Source organism: Peromyscus maniculatus, chromosome 8 (genome assembly GCF_049852395.1).
Source record: "Peromyscus maniculatus bairdii isolate BWxNUB_F1_BW_parent chromosome 8, HU_Pman_BW_mat_3.1, whole genome shotgun sequence".
Lineage (NCBI taxonomy): Eukaryota > Metazoa > Chordata > Mammalia > Rodentia > Cricetidae > Peromyscus > Peromyscus maniculatus.
The window spans coordinates 107,069,767-107,096,372 of record NC_134859.1 but is presented as its reverse complement, the minus strand read 5'-3'; the positions used below and the strand labels follow the sequence as shown (position 1 = coordinate 107,096,372).

General features: G+C 44.8%; 2 protein-coding genes and 1 long non-coding RNA gene across 5 annotated transcripts in view; 1 reads left to right on the top strand and 2 right to left on the bottom strand.

The window, feature by feature from the left end:
* Positions 1–3,075: 3,075 nt before the first annotated feature.
* Positions 3,076–6,003, bottom strand: LOC143274504 (uncharacterized). Its single transcript, XR_013053123.1, has 2 exons — positions 5,672–6,003; positions 3,076–3,263 (listed from the first exon to the last, which is right to left on the bottom strand). It is a non-coding gene; the product is annotated as an uncharacterized LOC143274504 (long non-coding RNA).
* Positions 6,004–16,222: 10,219 nt separating this feature from the next.
* On the top strand, positions 16,223–19,009 carry Sgsh (N-sulfoglucosamine sulfohydrolase). Its single transcript, XM_076543877.1, has 2 exons — positions 16,223–16,689; positions 17,512–19,009. Exons 1-2 carry the CDS (start codon positions 16,443–16,445, stop codon positions 18,069–18,071), a joined length of 807 nt encoding a protein of 268 aa, XP_076399992.1. The 5' UTR covers positions 16,223–16,442; the 3' UTR covers positions 18,072–19,009.
* Positions 19,010–19,221: 212 nt separating this feature from the next.
* Card14 (caspase recruitment domain family member 14) overlaps positions 19,222–26,606 on the bottom strand; it is a 34,735-nt gene continuing 27,350 nt past the window's right edge. For 2 of the 3 annotated variants that reach the window (XM_076543874.1, XM_076543875.1), the window contains 8 exons: positions 26,141–26,378; positions 25,195–25,258; positions 24,862–24,930; positions 24,443–24,554; positions 23,018–23,191; positions 21,239–21,360; positions 20,605–20,720; positions 19,222–20,062 (listed from right to left, as the gene is read on the bottom strand). In XM_076543874.1, the coding sequence (XP_076399989.1) occupies positions 19,855–20,062; positions 20,605–20,720; positions 21,239–21,360; positions 23,018–23,191; positions 24,443–24,554; positions 24,862–24,930; positions 25,195–25,258; positions 26,141–26,378 (1,103 nt within the window). In that variant the 3' untranslated portion in view covers positions 19,222–19,854. The remainder of the gene's footprint in view (positions 20,063–20,604; positions 20,721–21,238; positions 21,361–23,017; positions 23,192–24,442; positions 24,555–24,861; positions 24,931–25,194; positions 25,259–26,140; positions 26,379–26,606) is intronic. The other variant, XM_076543876.1, reaches the window with a different exon arrangement.

Here is a 26,606-nt window from a genome sequence, read left to right as displayed (position 1 = left end):
CCAGAACCCAAGTCAAGCCATTAAGTACCTTATCATAGATACCTCTGTACTCTCTAAGAACAGACTTAAGTGTCCAGACTACCTATTTGAGAAGGCCTGGCGGATGTGCCAATTAAGCTTAACTCCCTCCTTTCCCAAATCTTACCTCGGAGTAGTTCCAGATCCCCTTTAACTATCACCAGAGGCATCTAGCTGTACACAGGTTGCCTAGTGACTGAGCATACTTTCCCCCACCCTGCAGAAAAAACGGCAGATAGCTTGGACAGATAGGAGCCACAGGAAAAAAAGAAGACAGTTTTATTTTCTCCCTTTGACCTAGCAACTTAAATATTCTTAACATTTTCTGCCAATCACTTTTTTTTACAACTTTATAAATTCCTTTTATAAGTTTATTCAGAACAGATAACTTCTTGCATATATTTTCTATAAACACCTGCTTTTACATTACAAATATGGCTTTTAGCTTGTTTCCAAAGTGTGTTACATAGTCACCTTATTGACATTTCTTAGGAAGACTCCCTGATATGTAAATACAATTTAAATCAAAAATAAATATTAAATACTTTGAAAGTTTCACTCCTGTAAAAATTATCTAGTGTTCCGTGAGTTACATGGTCATGGTTTGCTTCTTGCTTAATTTCTACAGATTCTTCTCTGAAAATTCAGGTTAAAGTAGATTTTGTTTTAGGACTTCTCAAAGCTCATGGATGCTCTACTTATGAATCACTGGGGTGCAGCTCTGTGTAGAGCATCTATAGCATGCAAAAGGCCCTGTATTCAATTCCCAGCACCACAAATATAAAAATTGGGGGGAAAATCCACCCTTGACTCCCTATTGAACTTCCAATGTTCATTATAACCAAATGTTTGGTTTTTTGAATTGAGATGTCAGAGATTTTCCACATTGAGTACATTTATATTCCCTCTTTTATGAATTCTCTGATGGCTATTGAAGGCTGATCTGTGATGGAATTTTTTCCCACATTCATTACATTGATAAGGTTTCTCTCCTGAATGAGTCCGGTAATGTACAGTGAGGTATGACTTCTGAGAAAAGACTTTCCCACATTCATTACATTCATAGGGTTTCTCTCCTGAATGGCTTCTATAGTGTACAGTGAGGTTTGACATCCGAGAGAAGACTTTCCCACACTTGCTACATTCATAGGGCTTCTCTCCTGAATGGATCCAGTGATGAATAGTGAGATATGACTTCTGAGAGAAGAATTTTCCACATTCATAACATTCATACGTTTGCCAATCACTTTTAAGACTATAGTTGAGCACATAAGATGCCTCCTTTTTTTCTTTTCTTTTCTTTTTTTTTTCTTTTGGTTTTTTGAGACAGGGTTTCTCTGTGTAGTTTTGGCGCCTTTCCTGGAACTTGCTTTGTAGACCAGGCTGGCCTCGAACTCACAGAGATCCACCTGCCTCTGCCTCCCGGGTGTTGGGATTAAAGGCGTACGCTGCCACCACCATCCGTCTAGATCCCTCTTTTTAGATATTACCCGAATTTAGCCTTTAGTTAATTCATTAGTCACTTCCCTATTGGGTTGCAAATGATAATTAACAGTTACTGCCCCTCTATATGATTCTTATCACCTCTCGTTTGACACTGGAAGCCTGACAATCACTGCCTGAGGAAACTCTTACCTGCCTTTATGACCACACAAGAATTCAAGCTTGGTGACCTTGCTCAACCAGGGGACTGCTATTGCTTGGGTTTATAACTGGACTCTTGAGAGACTTAAGAGGACAAAGAGACAGGGAACGGAGAGGGACAAGGATAATTTTGTCCAGAGAGAATGTGTGGACGAGATGGAAGATGAGGAAGAGTCAGATGGGGAAGTACTAGTTGGATAAGAAGGAGATGAAAGGACCCAGATGAGGCAGAATTAAGACGAGAGAATTAAGATAGAACTTAGAGGGAACAGTAGATGAATAGAGAGAGAAATCAGGGAAGAAAGGAGCTAAGCATGAGAGCAGAATAGAAGCTTGTAGAGAGATGACTCACACAGAATAATAAAGTATATGGACTAAGGAGTTTTGTGTACATAGATTCATTTCTTTTCATCAAAGATTAATTATCAGCTGGCTATAGATTCTTCCCGTACCCTGGGAAGGGACTATCGAGGGGCTGGACCCCCATGGTCTCCGATACTATCTAAAATATATTTCTGGTTGACCTTGAAAACATACCTAATATGACTATAAGTTCGATTGTAATAGGTGACTAAATACTAACTTTCATTTCTTTATATCCTAATTAGTTGGTAAAAACTTCCAAGGAATAAAAAATTGCATTACATTGTTAAATGAACTATATAGGTACAATGCCTTGAATAAGATTAGTAATATATGTACAGTATCTTCTAACAAAATCAATCTCAAATTTGTAACAATATACATAATTTGTATACAATATATAAAAATCCAATCCAATGTAAAATATTTAAAACTAGTAGTTGCTTCTTAAAAGTAGATTCAATAATCTACTTTTTTATCTTATCATATCCATATTCTCCCTTTTTTCTTTTGAGAGTAGATTCAATAATCTACCCTTTTATCATTTCTATGTCTTTTTTTCAGATTAGATTCAATAATCTATATTTTATCTTATATCTATATCCTCTTTTTTCTCTTGAGAGTAGATTCAATAATCTACCCTTTTATCCTATCATTTCTCTATTTTTTAGAATAGATTCAATAATCTTTTTTATCCTATCATTTCTATATAATACATTTCTATATCATATCCCCCTTTCTTCTTTTAGAAAGAGATAGACTATGACCAATAACAATTTTTAACCAACCCTTAAACAAAGACAAACATCTATAATCCATTTTTTGGGAATGTGGGCATAGTTTTCTAGGCTACTTCCTGCTCATTGGGGGTGCTGGTAGTCTTATGGGGACACAAAGAAAGTTTAGGATTATGATTAAGTCCTGATTGGAGTAGTATGTGAGGCTGTATCATCTCAGCTAGCCATATCAATATTGTCCTGAGCAGTCTGTAGTCCAAAGCCAGTATTTGGGTGTGTTTGTTAGTTTGGTAGCTTTATCATAGTCCATGTGGAGTCATTGTTGTGGAATCAAATCATCTTCTCAAAGACTTCAAATGTCACTAGTAGGCTATTAGGCATCATCATGATTCACTGCAGAAAATCTTTTTCATGGGACATTTTTTTTTTTGGATAATTTGTCCTTTTTTTTCAGATGTCTTATTTGTCCAGTGGTCTTCAGATTCTTTGGCTTTCATTCTCCTGAAAGACAAAAACAAAGCCCAAATCTAACTTTAGGGAAAATCTCTTCTGGCAAGTTATATCTGATGAAATGAAAAGCATTTGTAAGTTAGTTTAAATTGAATAGTCATGCTGGTTGATGAACTATCACCTCTTCTAATTTAGAAGTCTCTCATATTCAAATCAAACCTTTATCAATTTTGATGTTATCCATAGTTTTTTATCTCCTGTGGAAACAAAAGCAAAACCTCATCCACAATGTAACACATAACCTGGTTTCCATCTGAGGTCAGCACATCTTTAAAGTATATAGGCTGATTTAATTCTGTAGTTTTTTTCTATTATCCAATGTCTCTCTGCAGCCGTTGTTCCTTTCTCATTAGCACTGAGAAAATTCAAAGTTAATAGAGCATTATGTAATCTATTTCTGTTTTTTTTTGGTTACTCCTTTCTGCTTATTTATCATATCCTTTAGAGTTCTGTTTGATCTTTCTATAACTGCTTGACCTGTAGGATTATGTGGTATGCCTGTAATATGCTTTATATTATAGTAAACAAAAAACTGTTTCATTTTACCAGAGACACATGCTGGAGCACTGTCAGTCTTAATTTGTACAGGTATACCCATGATGGCCATAACTTCTAGCAAATGCGTGATTACAGAATTAGCCTTTTCAGAACTCAGTGCAGTTGCCCATTGAAATCCTGAATAGGTATTAATGGTGTGGTGTACATATTTCAGTTTTCCAAATTCTACAAAATGAAACACATCCATCTGCCAGATTTCATTCCTCTTGGGTTACATCCTGCTGGTAGTGGAGTTTGATTGTATAAAGAACAAGTAGGACATTTCCTTACAATTTCCTTGGCTGGTTGCCAGGTTATGGAAAAATCCTTTTTTAAACCCTTACTATTGACATGATGTTTTTTATGAAATTCTGAGGCCTCCAGCACATTTCCTATCAATAGTTTATCAGTCTCATCACTACCTTGTGCTAGAGGGCCTGGCAGACCTGTATGGGATCAGATGTGAGTTATATATAAGGGATGATTCCTATTCCTGATTATTTCTTGTAACTGAATAAATAATGAAGTTAATCCTGACTCATCAGGGATAAATTCAGCAGTTTCAGTATGTAAGATCACTCTTTCTGCATACTGAGAGTCAGTAACTATGTTGATAGATTCTGAAAAATCCATTAATACCAACAGAATAGCATATGATTCTGATTTTTAGACAGAATTATAAGGACTTTGAACCACTTTACCTAAATTTTCTGATTTGTGACCTGCCTTTCCTTGTTTGTTTGCATCAGTATAAAATGCAGGGATTCCAGATATTGGTGTTTTCCATACAATGCAAGGTAGGATCCAGTTAGTTCTCTTTATAAGTCTAATTTTATTGCTTTTGGGATATTTGTTATTAATCTCCCCCAAAAAATTACTGCAAGCTCTTTTTCAAGATTCACTTTCTGCCCATAATCTGTCAGTTTCATCATTAGTTAAAGGTACTATAATCTCTGCTGGGTCTATTCCTGCTAATTGACAAAGTCTCAATTTTCCTTTTAAAATCAACTCAGAGATCTTATCCACATAAGTTTTAATTTTTTACTCTGTTTATTTTGTAGAAATATCCATTCCAATATAATATCTTCCCTCTGCATTAAAATTCCTGTAGGAGAATGCCTAGAGGATAAAATAACCAAAATGCAAGCAAGCTTTGGATCCACATGATCCACATGGGCATCCTTTATTTTCTTTCCCACCAAAGCCAATTCTCTCTCAGTTTCAGCTGATAATTCTCTTGGACTATTTAAGTCCTTGCCATCCTCTAAGGTTTGGAACAAATTACTCAGTTCATCATTTTTTACCCCATAGATAGGAAATGTTTCCTAATAATCTTTGAAAGTCATTAAGAGTCCATAATCAATCTCTCCTAATTTGCACCTTTTGGGGATCTAATTTTTTGTAAATGTATTTTTATATCCTAAATAATTAATAGAATCTCCTCTTTGTATATTTTCAGGGGCAATTTGTAATCCCCAACAAGGCAAAATTTTCTTTACTTCTTCAAATATTAGTTCTAAGGTATCTGTATTTGAATCAGCTAGTAAAATATCATCCATGTAATAATAAATTACAGATTTAGGAAATTGTTACATATTACTTCCAGCAGCTGTTGTACAAAATATTGGCACAGAATTGGGCTATTTAACATTCTCTGTGGGAGAACTCTCCATTGATGTATCTTAACTGGCTGAGAATTATCATAAGTAGGCACAGTGAAGGCAAATCTTTCTCTTTCTTTTTCTTGTAAAGGTATTGAGAAGAAATAGTCTTTTTAAATTGATAATGATAAGAGGCCATTCTTTAGGTAATAAAGTAGGCAAAGGAATTCCAGATTGTAGAGAGCTCACTGGCTGAATTACCTTGTTAATTCCTCTTAGGTCTGTTACCATTCTCCACTTACCAGAATTCTTTATTATAACAAATACAGGAGAATTCTAAAATAGAATTCTCTGTAATACAAATACAGGCTGATTGATTCTTCAATATGCTGACATTTAACTGCTCTTGTACCAGCTCTTCCAAGACCTGCAGTTTCTCTGTTGTTAAAGGCCACTGCTGAACCCATACAGGCTTATCTGTTAACCATTTCAAAGGTAGGGCTGTTGGTGTCTTTGGAAGATCAGCAGCTGTTGTTCCCTGTTCTTGTACAATCTGGATGGTCAGTGACTGTTCTTTATAATACCTTCTAATATTTTTTTTCAGAAACATGTTAGTTTATGGTTTGTTTCTGAGGTTAGAGAAATGTTAATCTGGGTATTCCACTGTTGTAATACATCAAGATCCCATAAATTCATAGCTATATTATGTCAGGGATAAGAATAGAATCTCTAATTAGTGGAAAAATACAGACACCCCCCCAATAAGACAGGGAACTAGATTATCTTACAGTCAGGTTGCCTAGCAACAGGATATTGAGTCAGAGTTCTTGACCCTTTCACCCTGTAAACATCCTACATAAACATCCTGTTAGCTTACCCCACTTTATGCAGATAACAGCTTCCTGCTCCCCCCACCCTGCAGGAACTATATAAACCCTCCTGGAGAAAAATAAAGTTGTACCTTGATCAGAATTTTGACTTGGTGTATTTCCTTTGTGTCTCCTGTCTCTATCATTCTGTCCTTAGAGTGGTCGAGTTCCCGTTGAAGCCCTGCTGGCCGGGGCAACTGACGCCCAATGTGGATGAAACCACCTCTTGAGGATTCGGAACGTCGTCTCCCGGAGGAAAGACCAAGGCCTTGGTGAAGTTGTTGGATCCCCCTGAAATCGCCCGGTTCAGGACGCGATCCTGGAGGAGAGCGGAGACGACACAGGTAAGAAAGTGAAGAGCCATGGGACAGGTAACTTCATCATAAGATTTATTCCTTTCTGGCCTAAAAGAGGCCCTCAAGATACGAGGAACTAGGGTAAAGAAAAAAGATCTTAGAGCCTTTTTTGATTATATTATAGACACATGTTCTTGGTTCCCCCAAGGAGGAACCATAGATGAAAAAAGTTGGGCACGCCTCGGAGAATATTTAGATGATTGCTACAGGACTTTTGGACTAGAGAAGGTTCCCATCACCACATTTTCTTACTGGAAGCTTATTAATGACATTCTTAGGGTTTATAAACTGTGGTGGTATTCTAATTGTACTGAAATGTGATTTTGATTGTATGTTAATAAATAAAGTTGCCCTGGGGTCAGAGCTATTAGAGCCATAGACAGAGTGTGGCGGTGGTGGCACACGCCTTTAATCCCATAGATCTCTGTGTGTTCAGGGATACAGCCAGCATTGGAGACATATGCCTTTAAGACCTAGGGGGCTGTACATTCAGACAGTGATGAGGCAGTCATGTGTTTGGGTTTACAACCAATGAGAAGGCAGAACAACATACTATAAAAAAAACGAACAGACAGGATATAGCTCTCTTTCGGGAAGCTGGGACACTGCAGGCGGAAGGGTGAGATTTTAGCTCTGAGCTCTGACCTCTCGGCTTTCTCTTTTACATTGTTTCTGTGTTTCTTATTTAATAAGACTGTTGGTTACATCAATATCTGGCACCCAACGTGACAAGAATCCATTAAAAACCGCTTGGCTTGGTGGCAGGTCCGCTTTCCCGCAAGGGCGGCAGGCGGCCGGCAGCGGCAGGCGGCGGTAGGCGCCGGTCGGCTTCTTAGTCCGAGCGGCGGCTTCTTAGCCTGGGTCTAGGTCTGCTTGACCTCAGGCTGGACTATCAGTGCTTAAATCCTGCTTGCTTAAAGCCGGTGTTACAGGTGTTACAAACAACTCAGACCTGCCCTGCCCTGCCGAACAGGACCCTGCCTGTAAAGCCAACGCACGTGGCCGGAGCTTAAGGAAGCCAGACACAAGCCTTGACTCGGCACAAGAGGGAACACGTGGCTGGATTTAAGCTTTAGCCAGCTACGCTTTCTTGTGTTCTCTCTCTCTCTCTCTCTCTCTCTCTCTCTCTCTCTCTCTCTCTCCCCCCCCCCCTCTCTCTCTCTGGATTTACACCTGGGACACTAGGTGGCTGTTTTGAAAATCCCCTTGGATTTCTACTGTTCTACGCAGATTTGGTAAGTCATAACATATCAGATATTTTAAAGGAAACTATCTAAAAGAGAATTTTTTTCCACATTAAAAAACAAATGGGTTTTATGTGTACATTGGAAGAAAATTGGTTTTTGTTCGAAATTTTAGGCAGTCTGACAATGGAACAACTATATAATATTAGTATTGGTGGAATTATGCAGCTTATCACTATGCTAATCCACATTTTAATATTTAAAAAGATAGTAAATTTAAGTGCCAGGATAACAGCTTTAGAAGAACTTGTTAAACCTGTAAAAATTCAGACAGAAGAAATTAACAGTGAAGTTGTTTCAAGTCTGGATCATAAGGTTGCAGAAAGAAAGCCTGTTTTCACACAGTCACCCTTAATTTATCCTGTAACCGTACAGCAGATGCCTGATCAAATGGCTACACAAAATATTTGGGCTCCAATTGAAATGTTGGATTTAAAAAGGTTTAAGGAGGCAATAGTATCTTATGGCATGCATTCCCCATATGTAAAGCAAATGTTAAACTCTTGGTTAACATATAATAGGATAGTAGCACAGGACTGGCGGGACCTTGCACAAGGTGTTCTGGAACCCAGCCAGAGACTTCAATTTCTGACCTGGTTTAAGGAGGAGGCTAAAAACATAGAAAAACAATGGAGGGATAAAGAAATACAAGTTTGCCAGGATCAGCTTATTGGAGAAGGCCAATATGCTTCAGTACAAACACAATGTTTATATGATGTCCAAACCCTAATTTTATGTTGAACGGCAGCCTTGAATGCATGGGACAGAGTTGAGGAACCAGGAAAAAAATCTGAGTCATTTACAAAGGTGATGCAAGGCCCAAAAGAGTCTTTTACAGATTTTTTACAAAGACTGGCTTCAGCAGTAAAGAGAATGGTCTCGGATTCAGAAGCTGGTAAGGCAATAATTGAATCTTTGGCCTTTGAGAATGCGAATGCAGCATGCAAAAGAATAATCAGGCCATTAAGGGCAAGATCTGCACCTATGGAAGATTGGATTAGAGAAACAATCAATGTTGAGGCTGATGAGCATGATGATACCTGGGTAGGAGAAGTAATTTCAAAAGGTTTGAGGAGTGTTAGATGTTTTGGATGTGGAAAGCAAGGACATTTGAAAAGGGACTGTAGACAGGTCATTCCTAGAAACAATGTTTCTTCAAGGAACAATGGCAACAGAATGCCCCTTCCTTCTGGAGTATGCAGAAGGTGTGGTAAGGGAAAACACTGGACCAACGAATGTAGATCAACAAAGGACAGACAGGGTAATCCTTTGCCTCAGTCTTCGGGAAACTCCCAGAGGGGCCTCGCGCAGGCCCCCATTGCAAATCCAGTTCAAACCTTTCCTGCAGCCATAGAGGAAATCCCTGCTCTGAGCGATTAAATAACCAAATGCCTATTGGAATATATCATGCTGGTCAGGATGATGAAACAGAGAGAATAGAAAATTCAGGAGAAAACATAAAGAAAAATTTTTGGCAAACTTTTATTAATGAACAAAGACCAAAATTAATGATAAAAATAAATGGTGTTTTGTTGTCTGGACTGGTAGACACAGGTGCGGACATTACCATAATTGCACCAGAATTTTGGCATCCAACTTGGCCTCTTCAGGAGGTAAACGTTCAACTGTTAGGAATTGGGACATTATCTCAGGTGAAACAGAGTGCAAGATGGCTCGAATGTATAGGTCCAGAAGGACAGAGAGGAAAATTAAAACCATATGTGGCTAACATAACGATGAACCTGTGGGGTCGAGACTTGTTGCAACAATGGAATACTCAGATTAACATCCCTCCAATCTCAGAAACAAATCATAAACTAGCACATGTTACTGAGAGAAATATTAGAAGATATTGTTCTAATGAGTGGTCACCAGCCATCCATATTATACAAGAACAGGGCACAATAACTGATGATCTTCCAAAGACACCAACAGCTCTACCTTTAAAATGGTTAACAGACAAGACTGTATGGGTCCAACAATGGCCTTTAACAACAGAGAAGCTCCAGGCTTTAGAAGAGCTGGTAGAAGAACAGTTAAATGCTCAGCATATTGAAGAATCAACCAGCCCTTGGAATTCTCCTGTATTTGTTATTAAAAAGAAATCTGGTAAATGGAGAATGATAACAGACCTTAGAGCAATCAAGAAAGTAATTCAGCCAAAGGGCTCTCTACAATCTGGGATGCCTTTGCCTACTCTGTTACCAAAAGGATGGCCTCTCATAGTTATTGATTTAAAAGACTGTTTCTTTTCAATACCCTTACAAGAAAAAGACAGAGAAAGATTTGCTTTTACAGTACCTACTTATAATAATTCTCAACCGGTTAAAAGATTTCAATGGAGGGTCCTCCCTCAGGGAATGTTGAATAGCCCAACTCTGTGCCAATATTTTGTACAACAACCATTGGAAGTGATACGTAAAAAATTTCCTAAATCTATAATTTATCATTATATGGACGATATTTTACTAGCTGACTCAAATGCAGATACTTTAGAAATAATGTTTGAAGAAGTAAAGAAAATTTTGCCTTGCTGGGGATTACAAATTGCTCCTGAAAAGATACAAAGAGGAGATTCTATTAATTATTTAGGATATAAAATAGAGCTACAAAAAATTAGACCCCAAAAGGTGCAAATTAGGAGAGATAGACTACAGACTCTTAATGACTTTCAAAGATTATTTGGAGATATTTCTCATCTACGAACTATTGTTGGGGTAAAAAATGATGAACTGACTAATTTGTTCAAAACCTTAGAAGGTGACAAGGACTTAAATAGTCCAAGAGTATTATCACCTGAAGCTGAGAAAGAATTGGCCTTGGTAGAAAAGAAAGTGCATGAAGGACACGTGGATCGTATTGATCCAAAGCTGGATTGCATTTTGGTTATTTTACCTTCTAGGCGTTCTCCTACTGGAATATTAATGCAGAGGGAAGATATTATATTGGAATGGTTATTTTTACCAAATAAACCAAATAAAAAATTAAAAACTTATGTGGAAAAAAATCTCTGACTTGATTTACAAAGGAAAATTGAGACTTCGTCAATTAGCAGGCATAGACCCAGCAGAAATTGTCGTACCATTAAATAAGGAGGACATTGAAAAATTATGGACAGAAAGTGAACCTTGGCAACAATCTTGCAGTAATTTTTTGGGAGAAATTAACAGCAAATATCCCAAAAGCAATTGAATTGATCTTATAAAGAGAGCTGATTGGATCTTGCCTCGAATTGTACGGCAAAAACCCATATCTGGAGTTCGTACATTTTATACAGATGACAACAAAGAAGGAAAGGCAGGTTACAAATCAGAAAATTTGAGTAAAGTGGTTCAAAGTCCATATAATTCAGTTCAAAAATCAGAATTGTATGCTATTCTGTTGGTATTAATGGATTTTTCAGAACCTCTCAACATAGTAACTGACTCTCAGTATGCTGAAAGAGTGGTGTTACATATTGAGACTGCAGAATTTATCCCTGATGCTTCAGAATTAACTTCACTATTTATTCAATTACAAGATACAATCAGGAAAAGGAATCATCCTTTATATATAACTCACATTCGATCCCATACTGGTCTGCCAGGCCCTCTAGCACAAGGCAATGATGAGATTGATAAATTATTGATAGGAAATGTGCTGGAGGCCTCAGAATTTCATAAAAAACATCATGTCAATAGTAAAGGCTTAAAAAAGGATTTTTCCATAACCTGGCAACAAGCCAAAGAAATAGTAAAGAAATGTCCTACTTGTTCCTTCTACAATCAAACGCCATTACCAGCAGGATGTAACCCAAAGGGTACTCAGAGAAATGAAATCTGGCAGATGGACGTGTTTCACTTTGCAGAAATTGGAAAACTGAAATGCGTACACCACACCATCTATACTTATTCAGGATTTCAATGGGCAACTGCTTTGAGTTCTGAAAAAGCTGATTCTGTAATCACTCATTTGCTAGAAGTTATGGCCATCATGGGTATACCTGCACAAATCAAAACTGACAATGCTCCATCATATGTCTCTGTTAAAATGAAACAGATTTTTGCTTATTACAATATAAAGCATATTACAGGCATACCACATAATCCTACAGGTCAAGCAGTTATAGAAAGATCAAACAGAACTCTAAAGGATATGCTAAATAAACAGAAATGGGTAACAAAAACCCCAAGAAATAGACTGCATAATGCTCTTCTAACTTTGAATTTTCTGAATGCCAATGAGAAAGGAACAACAGCTGCAGAGAGACATTGGATAATAGAAAAAAACTACAGAATTAAATCAGCCTATATACTTTAAGGATGTGCTGACCTCAGAATGGAAACCAGGGTATGTATTACATTGGGGACGAGGTTTTGCTTTTGTTTCTACAGGAGAAGATAAGCTGTGGGTACCATCAAAATTGATAAAGGTTCGATTTAAACAAGAGAGACCTCTTAATTAGAGGAGGTGATAGTTCATCAACCAGCATGAACATCCAATTTAAACTAACTTGTATCAATAACACATGCCTTTTCATTTAATCAGATAATAACTTGCCAAAAGGAAACATCCCCAAAATTAGTCTTGGGGAAAGGTTTTTGTTTTTGTCTTTTAGGAGAATGAAGGTTAAGGAATCTGAAGAACACTGGACAAATGAGACAACTGAAGAAAAGGGACAAATCATCTATCCCAAGAAACAGAATGAAACGATGTATGGGTATATATTATCTAAAAAATTTTATGTCTTCCTAAATGTTTGTTTCTGCTTTTCTCTAAAGATTTAACACTATTGGCCTTCTAATAGTCCCAGTTCAATTAAAATTTAAAGCTGACTTTGGAGTTGGAGAATGGCTCTCTCCTTCTTTAAACTCAAGCATGTTGTTAAGAGGAAAATGCAAACTCCCTGTATCATGCCAGAATAAAAGAGCCATCTTCTGCTATGGTACAGGACAAAGGCAAAATTAATTAAGGGACTATTCTATTACTAATCTCAACTCTTTTGATTCTATTCTGATTCTTTAAACTTTTCTTAAAGTATAAATTTTATATCAAAATTTACAAGATTAATATATATATACATTTTAAACTTTGTTAAGATATGAATGGTCATATAGAGTACTAACTAATTCTAGAAAAAAGGCTAGCTGCATATATATGTTTTTGTGTTCGAGTCTCTTATCAGTTTTCTGCAGGAAATCACGGCCAGGCCTAACATCAACTGAAGTCTTCAGAAAGAAGATGGGGCCCCACAACAACAACAATTCCACGTGGACAATAATGATATCATTAAGCTGACAAACATCATCCACAGATCAGCTTTGAACTACAAGGTGCTCAGAGCAATTTTGAGATGACTAGCTGAGATGATCCAGTCTCAAAGACTACTTGAATAAGGACTTGAGATAAACCCTGAACTTTGGCATTATACACAGACTGGATAATGAAGGATATAGTTACCTCTCCTAGAATTTGACAATTAACCTAAAATTTTTCTTTCGGGATAAAGAAAACTTCGCCCATACCCAGCAGGAAGCAATTTTAAGAATACGACGGCCACATTCCCAAAGAGGTGGTGTGGGGCGGGTGGTTTTTTGGTCTTTTTAATGGGTTTTGGGTCTGGGATAATTTTCAGTGTTTAGGGGGGTTGGTTACAAGTTGTTGTCAAGGGTTAGGAAAAAGGCTAAGCAAAGGAGATTAGATTTAAGGTTCTTATTTTAAAAAAAAAAGGAAGGAAGGAAAAGAAAGAAAGAAAAGAAAAAGACAATTACTAGTTTTAAATACTTTACATTGGATTGGATTGTTTTATATTGTATACAAATTTGAAACTGATATTGTTAGAAAATGCTATATGTATATTTCTAATTGTATTTGTACCATTCATTTAACAATGTAATGCAAATTTCTGATCCTTGAATGTTATTATTACCAACTATTAGGATATAAAGAAATGAAAGTTAGTAGTTAGACATTACAATAGAACTTGTAGTCATATTAGATATGTTTTAAAAATTGAGCAGAGATGTTTTAGACAGGTCATCTTCAAACCCTTCAGAGATCTACAGAATATGGCATTTAAAATGTTTTAATAACTTAGAAAATTTTTCTTTTTTGAGACATGTTGGCTCCTGGCAGTACCAATCTACTTCAGAGAAAATATGGGCATTGAAGAAACTGCATATGGAGTCAACTTTCAATGTGGCAAAAGTTAGCCACTGGACAACAAAGTATCCTCGAATCAACAGGACAAAATGGACAGACAGAACACGAAACAAGGGACTACTGATTCTTGCCAAAACAAGTGTGGTTATGGCTTTATCAAAAGGCATCTTCTGAGGCCAGGACAATATGGCCCCATCCCTGAAGTGGGCTTCGCATCTGGAAAAGGTACGGTGCCCTTTTCTTCGAAGGCAGCTTAACAGGCAGAGGGCCAATGGCTTCTGTTGTGCAATGGAACAGCAGCTGAAAGTTCATGCCTCTCGAAAGTAGACTGGCATTTAATAGAGGGATGTTGAGAAGAAGGGGATGCTGAGATGAAGCCATATATACACAGCCAAGAAGAATGGACAGCTGAATTAAAAAACTGTCAACAATTTCGAGAATTTAAAATCCTGAATCATGACAGGACACTAGTGGAATTCAGGTGTTTCTGGTACATGGACTGCTCTCACCCAATGTGAGATTGAACTGTTGACCTTGTGTACATCCTACTTCACAAATGAGTCTGTCAGATACACTAAGCCTATAGGCTGAAGATGATGCCCCAACACTGCGGAGAAACCTCAGGTGACTGCCCAGGCAGCTGGCTGTTTCTGTCAACTCACAAAATTTTTTGGAAGTTGCTTGCATGCACTTCCTGTTTTTATTTTTGTTAGCTAATATTATTCCCTTCTTGGGTCTCTGAGGGAGTTGAAGATTAGTTAGTTATGGTTGAAGATTAGTTAGTTATAGTTGAAAATTAACTAGGATAGAAAGTGCATTAGATACATCTTGGATTTACCAAAATAGGATAGATAATAGAATTATTTTCTCTGATTTGTCAAATACCTGTTTAGGTATTTATTACTTGTATATATTGTATATAGTTATTGTACTTTTGTATATAGTTTTGCTTTTGTTAGTTATAACCTTTTGCTTTTTTTTCTTTTTATTAAAATAGAAAAGGGAAGTGCCGGGCGGTGGTGGCGCACGCCTTTAATCCCAGCACTCGGGAGGCAGAGCCAGGCGGATCTTTGTGAGTTCGAGGCTAGCCTGGGCTACCAAGTGAGTTCCAGGAAAGGCGCAAAGCTACACAGAGAAACCCTGTCTCGAAAAAAAAAAAAAAAACCAAAAAAAAAAAAAAAAGAAAAGGGAAAATGTGGTGGTATTCTAATTGTACTGAAATGTGATTTTGATTGTATGTTAATAAATAAAGTTGCCCTGGGGTCAGAGCTATTAGAGCCATAGACAGAGTGTGGCGGTGGTGGCACACGCCTTTAATCCCATAGATCTCTGTGTGTTCAGGGATACAGCCAGCATTGGAGACATATGCCTTTAAGACCTAGGGGGCTGTACATTCAGACAGTGATGAGGCAGTCATGTGTTTGGGTTTACAACCAATGAGAAGGCAGAACAACATACTATAAAAAAAACGAACAGACAGGATATAGCTCTCTTTCGGGAAGCTGGGACACTGCAGGCGGAAGGGTGAGATTTTAGCTCTGAGCTCTGACCTCTCGGCTTTCTCTTTTACATTGTTTCTGTGTTTCTTATTTAATAAGACTGTTGGTTACATCAATAACCCTCATTCTCTTTTTTACCTTATTTCTGAGAGTCAAACCTAGATCTTGCAGACACGGCTGGTCCTGTGAGCCAGCTGACGCTGGGGATCCCATTTCTGCCTCCACGGCTGGAATTCCAGGCCTGCTCTCACTCACCTGGCAGTTATGTGGGTTTCTGGGATCCAGCTGTGACCCGACCCTGGCATGACAGGCACTTCAACTGCTGTGACTTCTCCCTGGTGCCTTCTCTTTAAATCAAAACTCACTTTGACTTTCTGAGACAGGGTCTTGCTAGCTCAGGTTAGCCTGGAACTCATTAGGTAGCCCAGGCTGTCCCTGAATTCCCAATGCCTGCCTCTGCCTGTCTTGTGCTGGGATTACAGAAGTGAGTCTGCGCCTGGCTTCACTGAGAAGGGATACCCGGGGACCCGAGGATCACGTCCTCCTGCGGTCCTTAACGTCCACCTGGTCACACTCACAGGTTCCTGCTGGCGTGTCTAGGCGTGGAGATTCAAGCCCGGCAGGAGGTGGTACTGGGACCATGTTCCTACTGGAGCTGTTAGAAGGGCCCCAGAGGGGTGTCCTGTCTTCAGGCTCCTACCCAAGCTGTCTCTCTGCTCGGCAGGACAGACACGAGAGTCTAAACAAGACAGCTTGGGGCAGTAGCAGCCGCCTAGTGAGACAGCAGTTCTGAGGGATGAGAGGTCCCTAGAAGCCACGTGACCTGCTCAAGGACAGGAGCTGTGTGGTGTTGGACAGGCTGGGCCTCTAGAAAGGACCAAACGGGTGTTTCAGGGCCAGAAAGTAACAGAGCCCAGGGGTGAATGGACACTCACACCCGAGCCTTCCCCTCCTCCCACTCCTCAGGGGTAGGGCTGGTGCTCCAGGAGCTGAGAAGTGCGGGCGTGCTGAATGACACCCTCATCATCTTCACATCCGACAACGGGATCCCCTTCCCCAGTGGCAGGACCAACCTATACTGGCCTGGCACAGCCGAACCTTTGTTGGTGTCATCCCCAGAACACCCACAACGTTGGGGCCAGGTCAGCGAGGCGTATGTGAGCCTTCTAGGTATGGCTGTCTGTCGGTCTGTCTGTCTGTCTGTGTCATGGGCGGGGATAGGAGAAGCCAACGTTCAGTGGGACTGCCCTGGGTCAGATGCTGGAGTGCTCCCTGACATAGGTAGTGCTCCACCACCTGGGCGAGGATGAGACGGCCTCCTCCATTTCGTGAGGAGAATAAGTCACCTGGGAGGCCTGTTCCTGTCATGTCAATACCCTGAGTGTCTGGTGGGGTCCCAGGTGGTACTAATGGGCTGTGGGTTACCCACTGGAGAACCAGTGTGGCATCTCCCTTTTCCTCAGGATCCACCGTATGTCATGAAACTCGGTTCTGAGGGCCCGGTTCTCTAGCCCCACACCATGAACGAGCAAACATGACCGCGGGTGTGGGAAACGGAGGGGCAGAGTTCAGCCAGCCCTGTCAGAAGCTTTCTGTGCCAGCCCATTGCTTGGAGAGCCTCTGTGTTCTCAGGGGTTATGAGACAGGCTTTCTCTGGCATGCACCCACCTTTCCATGTGACCACAAACCATGAGTGAGGGAACCTTGTGACCGACCCAGAGTGACTAGGTGAGCCCTCCTGACCCAGGGTTCTTCTGGTCCATAGGATTTTCCCAGGTCCCTAGATCTCAGCAAGCCAGGGCCTCTGGTTATGCCATTAATGGCTTCACAGGCCATGGGTGACCAGTGATGAGGTGCGGCCCAAAGTAGTCCCTCGCCACTGCTGATCTGTCCTGCAGTGTGCCCATGGGATTTCCAGAGAGGCTCAGGTTCACCCCTTCTGAATGGCTCTGAGTCCCTCAGCGACCCCAGCTCAGAGTTATTTCTTTGCAGACCTCACCCCCACCGTCCTGGACTGGTTCAACGTTCCATATCCCAGCTATGCCATCTTTGGCTCCAAGACGATCCAGCTCACAGGCCGATCCCTGCTGCCAGCGCTGGAGGCAGAGCCCCCTTGGGCCACTGTCTTCAGTAGCCAGAGCCACCACGAGGTCACCATGTCCTACCCCATGCGCTCGGTACACCACCAGAACTTCCGCCTCATTCACAACCTCAGCTTCAAGATGCCATTTCCCATCGACCAAAATTTCTATGTCTCTCCGACCTTCCAGGACCTCCTGAACCGAACCACAGCTGGCCAGCCCACGGGCTGGTACAAGGATCTCCACCATTACTACTACCGGGAACGCTGGGAACTCTACGATGTCAGCCGGGACCCTCGAGAGACACAGAACCTGGCCGCTGACCCACACTTCTCGCAAGTACTGGAGATGCTGAAAGCCCAGCTGGCCAAATGGCAGTGGGAGACGCATGACCCCTGGGTGTGCGCCCCTGACGGGGTCCTGGAGGAAAAGCTCACACCGCAGTGCCGACCTCTTCACAACGAGCTCTGACAGTCCCCGGGGCACTTGGCAGCCTGCACTCAGGCACAAGGAGGGACCAATGGAGGCAGCGCCCACAGCCCCACCCTCCACACACCCATCTATGATGTGGGATGCCGCTCCTGCCTCGGGAGAGGACGTTCAGGCATGCACTCCCCATGTTGCCACCACACCAGAAACACTGCTGTCCTCACGTCTGTGTGACCTGACCCAGGAGCTGTAGGGGAAACTTGGACAGAATCCCAAATTTGACCTGCGGATGGAGGGGCGAGGTCTGAGAGTTTGAAGCCCTGGTGTCTGGAACCCATGGATGTTTTCAAGCCCTTCTTCCTAAGAGGAGCCCAGGGCTTCTGTGTGCCTCGTGGGCGGCGGGCAGACCACACTGACGACTTTAACCAGCCGTGGCGTAGAGGAAGCCTTTGGGAGGCCCTGGGCTTGCTTTCCCCTTCATTCTAATGCAGGCTTAGCCAGAAATCTCACTGGTGCTCGGAGGTGATGAGTTTGATCCTGTGGTCCTTCTGGGCTCAGCTTGTCCTTTCTGAGGGTGACTGAGGACAGGGTGTCCCTCTTTGCCTTTCGTTCTCTCTCTTTGAGTGACACCACGCTGCTGGCCCCAGCCTTCCCCTTCCTCCACCTGCCAAGGGTCAGAAGCACAGCCTGCAAACCTAGGAGACTGTGGGAGCCCGTCCTCGGGTCCTGGTGCTTTACCCAGCAGGTCCGCATAGAGGATGATCAGGACCACGGGCCTGAGTGCAGGTGTCTGAGATGCTCTGCACTTGGCTGTGCTGGGGAGGAGGTCTTTTGCTCCACCCCTTGGCGTCTCTATAAAAACCCTGGGGCAGAGACAGTCGGGGCCCGTTGGAAAAGGTTCCAGGCCCTCTTGAGGCTATCCTTTATTTTCTATCTGTTTATCTCGGCAATATTCTCCACAATAAATCCTTCTAATATTTCCTGCTGATTGCACTCAAGAAAACTCTGGGGAACTGTGGGGGTGGTGGGTAAACGCCCCATAGGAGAGAGTCTGTCCCCATTGTCCCTATCAACTCCATCCTGGGAGGCAGAGAGAGCCAGGGGTTCTAGCAACGGTAACGCTTTTTACAATAATGTAATAGTACACAGAACTTGATAGTAGCAGACGAGATCTTAGGCACTGAGACTCAAATACCCTGTCAAAATGATTCATTTATGGCTAGGTGATGGCATCACCCGAGCGGGGTGTGATGCACTCCGGGAAGGACCAGAGAGTAATGTCAGTTTGAGAGGAAGTTCTCTCGGGAAGAGTCCACTGGCTCTGTCCAGGACATCTACCAGAGCAACCTGGTGTTTGGGGCTGGGCGTGAGGCCATGAGTCTAAGAGCAACTCAAGTCTGGGTGCCATGGCAACCTTGTCTGCAGGTGTCTGGCAGCACTGGCTGTTAGCTGTGCTGAGTTAGCCATGCCCTCAGTGCCCGGAGTCTGTGCCCCTGCCCTGGGCAGGGATGGCTGTTCCAGTGGGCTTGCAAGATTCCTTTGGCATCGAAAATGTAAAAGGAGGGGACAGTCCCCTCGAAGCTATTCCCGTTATCCCAGGAGGTTGGGGCACTCGCACTGAGCCCGTCTTAGGAAGGACCTCCACATGGCAGAATGTTCTCCAGTCCTCCAGCAGCCCAGGCCATGCTGTGTGAAGGTGGCGTCATCATTTACACTCTGGCTGCTGTGAGCACATCGTGAGTTCGGACCCTGACCAGAGAAGGAAGTGGGGTTGTTTGCAGACAGACACATGGAGGTCACCACAGTCCTAAGCCAGGTTGGGGCTTCAGCAGGGGCTCTGCTCCGTCCACACCACTTTCTTCTGCTCATCTGCAATGGCCAGGCGCACACAGCTGAGCAGGCTGTCCAGGTCACTCCAGTTGTCAGAGGCCAGGCTGCTGTACAGACAGGGCACTCTGTCCAATTCCCCCTCCTCCTGCCGTGCCGCCTCCAGGAGCTGCTCCTCCGAGGTGCCAAGCCGCTGCAGGCCCTTCCTGCAAAGCAGAGACGGTCAGCCCAAAGACAGCAAGGTAGCCAGGAAAGCACACCATTGGGCTTTCCAGGAGAGCACTGTAGGGTCCAGGCCAGAGTCAGTAGACGATTCAGCATGCATCAAAATGCCCTTGGGCACAAGCATGGGAGTCCTACCCAGGGAAGCTCAGAAAGAGGCCAGGACTGGACTGCAAGTGGCATGCACCGATGGGGTGTGCAGAGCTTATCCACTTCCCAAAGGATCCAGGCAGCAGGATGTGTTTGTCTGAGCCACATACCAAGTGATGGGGGGTGGGATCAGCACAAATTAGGCTTCAAGAGCCTCAGGCACTGTGTAGCTTTAGCCTGCTGGAGCAGGGGAAGGGTTTTCAAGCTGGACCTCTGGCCTGAGGATGTGAGGCCATCACTGCAGGCTGGAATAGAAAGAGCTCTAGCGTGTTCCAGAGGCCTCTGCCAAGCTTTTCCAGAGCTCAGGCCCCTGTTTGGACCCTGCTGCCCAGCTCCACTGCCCAGCTCCACTGCCCAGCCCTCAGCAAGCACCTACCTGAGTCTCTTTGCTGTCTTCTCATTGACAGAAACATGGACGATGATGGGGAAGATGTCCATCCTGTGCAGGACACGGACACTGTCCAGCCGGACATCCAGCAGGGCGTGGGTGCTCTTTGGGAGGACATAGAGAAGCAAGTTAAGCTCATGGGCCTCAGGTCTGGGAGGAAGCGAGACTAACCCCATGCAGCAGAGAGCAGGGCTGTTTAGAAGAGCCCTGAATAGAGGACACTTGGCACGCACCAGGGCGCCCTCTGTAGCTCTTAAAGGGTGATGTCCATTTGATTTGACCCTGGGAAAATCTGGGATTGCAAACCTTTGACACTGAGATAGATTTTGCATGGAGTGTAAACCCTAAGAATCAGATAATGCAGGGGAGATGGCTCAGCCATTCACTGCACTGGCTGCTCTTCCAGAGGACCTGGGTTCAATTCTCAGCACCCACATGGTGGCTCACACCTGTCTGTGACTCCAGTTCTAGGGCATCTGACTCCCTCATACAGATACATATGCAACACACCAATGCACATAAAAAACCAGACAACGCCAGCTGTCACCTTCCATGGTATGTGTGTTGACAAGCCTGGGCAGGAGCTGCCACCCCCAGAGTAGCCTTTTAACCCTTCCCTTACCGTATTCATGAGGGACTCCACAGCATGCCGGGTGACCCAGTGGTGGTCACCTATCGACTCTCCCTCCTGGATGATATCTCCTCTCTGGCTCCAGGTGACATACTCCTCTTGGCTCAAGTACTCTGGTGGTGACATTGGATGGAGTGGTCATACACTGGGATCCTGAGGGAGCCCTGATAAGCATCCCACACTGGAGGTCTCCCACCATATTCAGTGACCATGTAGAAACCTACCCTGCCTCCTACCAGAAGTCCTGAGCCAGGAGCATGGCATGTGTGGAATCTGGGGCAGGTGAGGCTGGGGGAAGGATAGATGGAGGGATGGACCCATAGATAGGCAGACAGATAGACAAGTGGACAATGCTCAACATCACTTCCAAGCTCCAAACATATAGGTGGATCCAACTCCTAACACTGAGGATTCCCACCAGTCCTTTAAATCACTTTTTCCACCCAGCATGGTCCTGGCCCCAGGGAATACTGGGAAGTGTTGGGGGCAATTTTCCATTGTGTGCATATTGTCAAACATCCTACAGTGCTCAGGACAGCTACAAAATAGAGAATGGCAGCCTCTGATGGCCTGGTGCTGAGGCTGAGAACCCATCTGGACCTCCTGAGCAGCTCTCCCGGTCCCAGCTTGGTCAGAACGGCCCTGCCCTCTTCCTAGCCTTTGTCTGCCTATCAAGGCAGCCCAGCTGTATCCATCTCAGGAGTCCCCTCCCCCCCACCACTGCAGCATTGCTGGGAACCCTGGGCGCCCAAGTTCCAGCAGTTGAGCACATCCCCTGGCCAGGCCTTCTTCAGCCATCTTCCACCCTGCTTTCAAGAAAGGTGCTCAAATGTCAAGCCTCAGAGAACTTCCCCTCTTTCAAAACTCAGGGTTTTTATCAACTGGACTCCTGGCCTCCACTCTCCTTGGCCACCAGAGCAGTGGCTCAAGCCCAGTGTTCTGTGTGCCTTTGTACATGCTGGCTGGCCAGTTGGACCACCTCGCTGCCTCCAGTCACCACCTCCCTTCTGCCCCCTGCTGGCTGGCCCTTCATCTCCCACATTATCACCCCCTCTCTCTGGGCATGTGCAGAGCACACAGTCTGGGTTGCTCTGTCCCACTGGTCTGCACCAACTGCACCCAGGTGACCATTTCGAGAGGAACTCAAGGGCTCCCAGGGCCTCTGGGAGTCAGTTTCTCCCACTTTCCCATGGAGGCTGGCCGAGGGAGGTGCTCAATGGAGGGGCATCATGGATGGTGCCCGCTTCCTTCTCTCCTCTGGATGTCAAGAGGGTAGGATGGACACTGTCACCCCACACAGTGACCCACCCATGTCAGTCAGCCTTTCCTGAACCTGTGGGCCTAGGGATTAGAAGGCACTTCCATAAAGCTGCCTGGTGGCTGGTAGCAAATGGATAGAACCGTCCAGCCATACTACCCTGCTAAGTCCATCCTGTTTTCAATAATGACCCACCCCACTAATGTCCATCAGAACTCAGAATGGACTGACTTTCTTGGAAATTGGGTTTTTCTATGAGACAGTTCTGGGCTACAATAGACCCTAAAAAGGCCATGTGTAGACATAGACATACAGAAGGAAAAAGAGCAGGAGTGACCAAAGCCAAGATGGGTGGGGATCTCCTGCACCCCTGAGGCCAGACAACCAGGGAAACATGAGACAATCCTCACCCTTCAATGTCCCAGCTTGTGGCCCTCTGTTTTGATATGGAACACAGGTCTCTGCTGACCCAAGACAGACAACCTCTGGCCATGGGACCGAGGAGTGCATACCTGCCGGACACTGCTTAAAGCCTTGGAGGAGGCTGAGCTTTTTACTCAGGATCTTCCCAACTACTCTGGGCACGAAGAGCACAGGCCGGGGCCGGGCAGGCCTGTGGGGGTGCACCAGGGTGTATGGGGCCAGGGTGAAGCAGTTCTCTGCCCAGAAGCACATGCTGGAGCCACCTGTGGAGGAGAGGCTATGAGCTCCGCACCCTGTGTCCCCGTCCCTGGGGAGGGCGGACTGACATAGGACATTCTCAGCTTCTCTGCCGCTAACTATGAGTGCTGGTCCCGCTGACCGGATGACCACAGAGATGGCAGCTCTTCAGGATGAGCCTCTGACTGTGAGAGAAGCCTGGTAGGATGTCGGGGCCCTGTCTCTCACCCAAGCCCTCCCTCTCCTCCCTCATCCTTTTCTCCCTCTTTCCCCATCGACCCAGCCCTGTCTTTCACTCAGCCCTGCCCCTGAAGCCACAGGGTCCTCAGCCTCCTCCCTGCTGGACCGTTTGCTTCTCTTCTGGATTAGTTATGGTGTGCCTCTCCAACACCAATCTCATTTTTATAAATTTATTTTATGTGTATGAGTGTTTTACCTGTGTGTGTGTGTGTGTGTGTGTGTGTGTGTGTGTGTGTGTGTGTGTGTACACACTAATGCTTGCAGAGGCATTGGATCCCCTGGAGTTACAGATGGTTGTTAACGGGTCCTCTACAAGGGCAGTACGTGTCCTTAACAACCGAGCCATCTCTTGAGTCTCAGTATCCATCTTATATTATGCACCCGAACTTTCTGGAGAGAAAGTGGACGATTTGTCTTTTACCGGATTCATTTCTGATCCCCTTCATTGTGCAGCTTTGCCTGTGGTGCTGTGACGTCAGACCTCTAGCATGACCTTGTGCACACTGACCACCCAGTGACCTCCCTTGTGTGACACTGGGCATCTGGTAGTTCTCACTGTTCCAAACAGACTCCTGCACATATTTGTGTGCTAGTAGCCTTTGGATAGTTCCACTGCGTCAGGTCTCAGGCATGGCCATTTAAAGGACATCAAATATGTTGCTTAGCTGCTGTCCAGAAAGGCATGTAGACATTATGATCTGTAAAAATACAGGCTGGGGTGCGGGTGAGGGGATGTTGGAGAAATGGTTCAGTTGTTAAGAGCACTGACTGCTCTTCCAGAGAAACCAATCACCCATATGGTGACTCACAACCACCTATATGTAACTCAAGTCCCAAGGGAGTCTGATGCCCTCCTCTGGCCTCCAGGGACACTGCATGCCATGGTGCATGTAAGTACATACAGGCAAACCATCTATACACAAGCATAAATAAACATTACAGCCCCTGGCCTGAGTGAGAGACGCCACCTTGACTGTGCTGCCCACGAGTGCCCCCCAATGCCCACATGGTGCTTATGCCAAGTGGCCAGGCCTCACCTTCCTCCCTGCCAGATGTCAGCTGGCCTTGGTCAAAGGAAGAAGAGCGAGAACTGGCGCCGGCTTTGTCCACACTGACAATTCGTACTAACTTCTGTGGTCCTCCGGAAGGCTGTCACAGGAGGGGCAGGGAGATGGGAAGGGACAAGGCTCAGCTGTTAACAGCGGGCGTGGGGCCTGGCATCCCCTCCCTACTTTGGCACTCTGCCCCATAAGCAAATCCAGAGCAGCTTCTGGACAATCAGGCTGTGCCATGGAGCAAGCAGGCTCCCCAGACCCCACACCAGGGGTTGGGAGGCAGGGGAGGAGCCCCAGGCAACAGGGCTCTGCAGGAAGGGGTGGGGTGCAAAGGGCAGAGAGAAGAGCAGGCCCCCTCCCAACTCGGCATCGCTGTGCTCCAGGCGGGAATGTGCTAGCACCTTGCTCAGGGACAGATGTGTGCTCAAAGTGAAAGGTGCTCTGTGTCCCAAGAGAACAAGGTGCCCGACCTCAGAGGAAACAAGAACAAGGAGGTGAGTCGGTGACAGGGGGGCCAGGAGAGTGAGGAAGAGCAGGAGCCGCTTTGGGGGTGGAGCCTGGTGTGTTCACGTGGCCCACTGCAAGGCCTGCAGGCCTTCGAGGGCTTGGTGGGGTACACAGGGCCCAGATACTGCCCCACGCAGCTCAGTGGTCCACACTTCCCACACAGGGTTCCACAGCATCTCAGTCTCTCCAGCCCACCCCAGGGGACCACACTCTGACTAGAGGCTTACCTTTCGGGGTACTGTGCACCGTTGGGTCATGTCCTGGATGAGGGCCAGGAGCTGCTGCTGAGCCCTGGGCAAATGGAGGAAAAGAGGCTCTGACAGCCTGACTGAGCAGCCTCGAGGCTGAGAGCGACATACAGGCTGGAGACACCCCAGGGTTCAGAGACTGGAGTGCTCCACCCAGGGCTCAGAGACTGGAGTGCTCCACCCAGGGCTCAGAGACTGGGCCTTTGAAGTATCTCCCAAGCCTCAGGCCAGGCCAGGCCATGCTAATTTAACTGTCCCACATTGGTCCCCGTGGGGGCTAATGAGCAGCCAGGGCATTGAACAGAGAGGGTACTACCACCAGGGGACCCCATGCTTAGAAGTTAACCTTTCTTCCAGTCTCTGTTCTTGGGTAGATGCTCTTATGACAGGGAAAATTCTGGAAGGACTGTGCTTCCTCCTGGGCAGGAGGTGTTGTGCCCATGTCCCAGCAAGACCACCACAGAGCCGACATCCGATGCAAGCCCACAGGGGTTTATTAATAGCAAAGCAAGCCCGGACTTGTAGGAAAGGTTTGCGTGCAGAGGGTTACATGTCTCGGGATTGGACGAGGGGCCTGGGTGAGGCAGTTCTTTGAAGTTACTGGCTGAACTGTAAGTGTGAGATTACTGGTGGCTGACAGGATGCAGGGTGTCTACAGGGACATAAATTTTTCACTCCCCATGTCCTGTTTTGCTGAGTCCAGGATACACACACTTAGATTAATGGTTCCAGTCCTATCTCCATATGAGTTCAATCTCCAGTCAGCTCTAAAACTGCTGGTCAGCAAATACCTTTAGAGTGGGGGAGCGTCTCTCGAGGGCTACTGATTTTTCCCTTTCAGGGGGACCTCAACATGGAGCAGGGACAGCGGATGTTATCCTTGAAACTTCTGTGGGGACGCATAGAGCCAGTGGCAGCGACTCACTGTGAATAGTTGGGGATGGTGCCAGGCTCCATGTCTTTCATGGTGTAAGGGTTCACGTGATAGGCGTGCCAGCAGCTTTGGCCTTGGAACATGGTGTCAGTGACATGCAGGATATCGTTGCAGTGTGCATGTAGCTCCCCCACTCCCTTTCGGTGCATGGCCAGGTTGACTCGGATGTAGAAGGAATCCCCAGAGGTCACCACTTTGGCATCTAGGTCCTGGATTAAGTTCTTATAACCTGGTAAAAGACATCCATGACTGATGATCCTAGATCTTAGAACTTACACAAGGAAGGTTCTAGAATGTGAAAGGAGGAAAAGCCATGGAGTCACTTGGGTGGGATGGAGGGAGGTTTCCAGTTCTTTGGAGCATGGGGGATTCAGGATGAGCCTGGCTGCACTGCCTTGGCCCTTGGCAGGCATGGGCTCTGGAGGCACTGCAGAGCCAAAGGGCTTAGGGTCCGAGG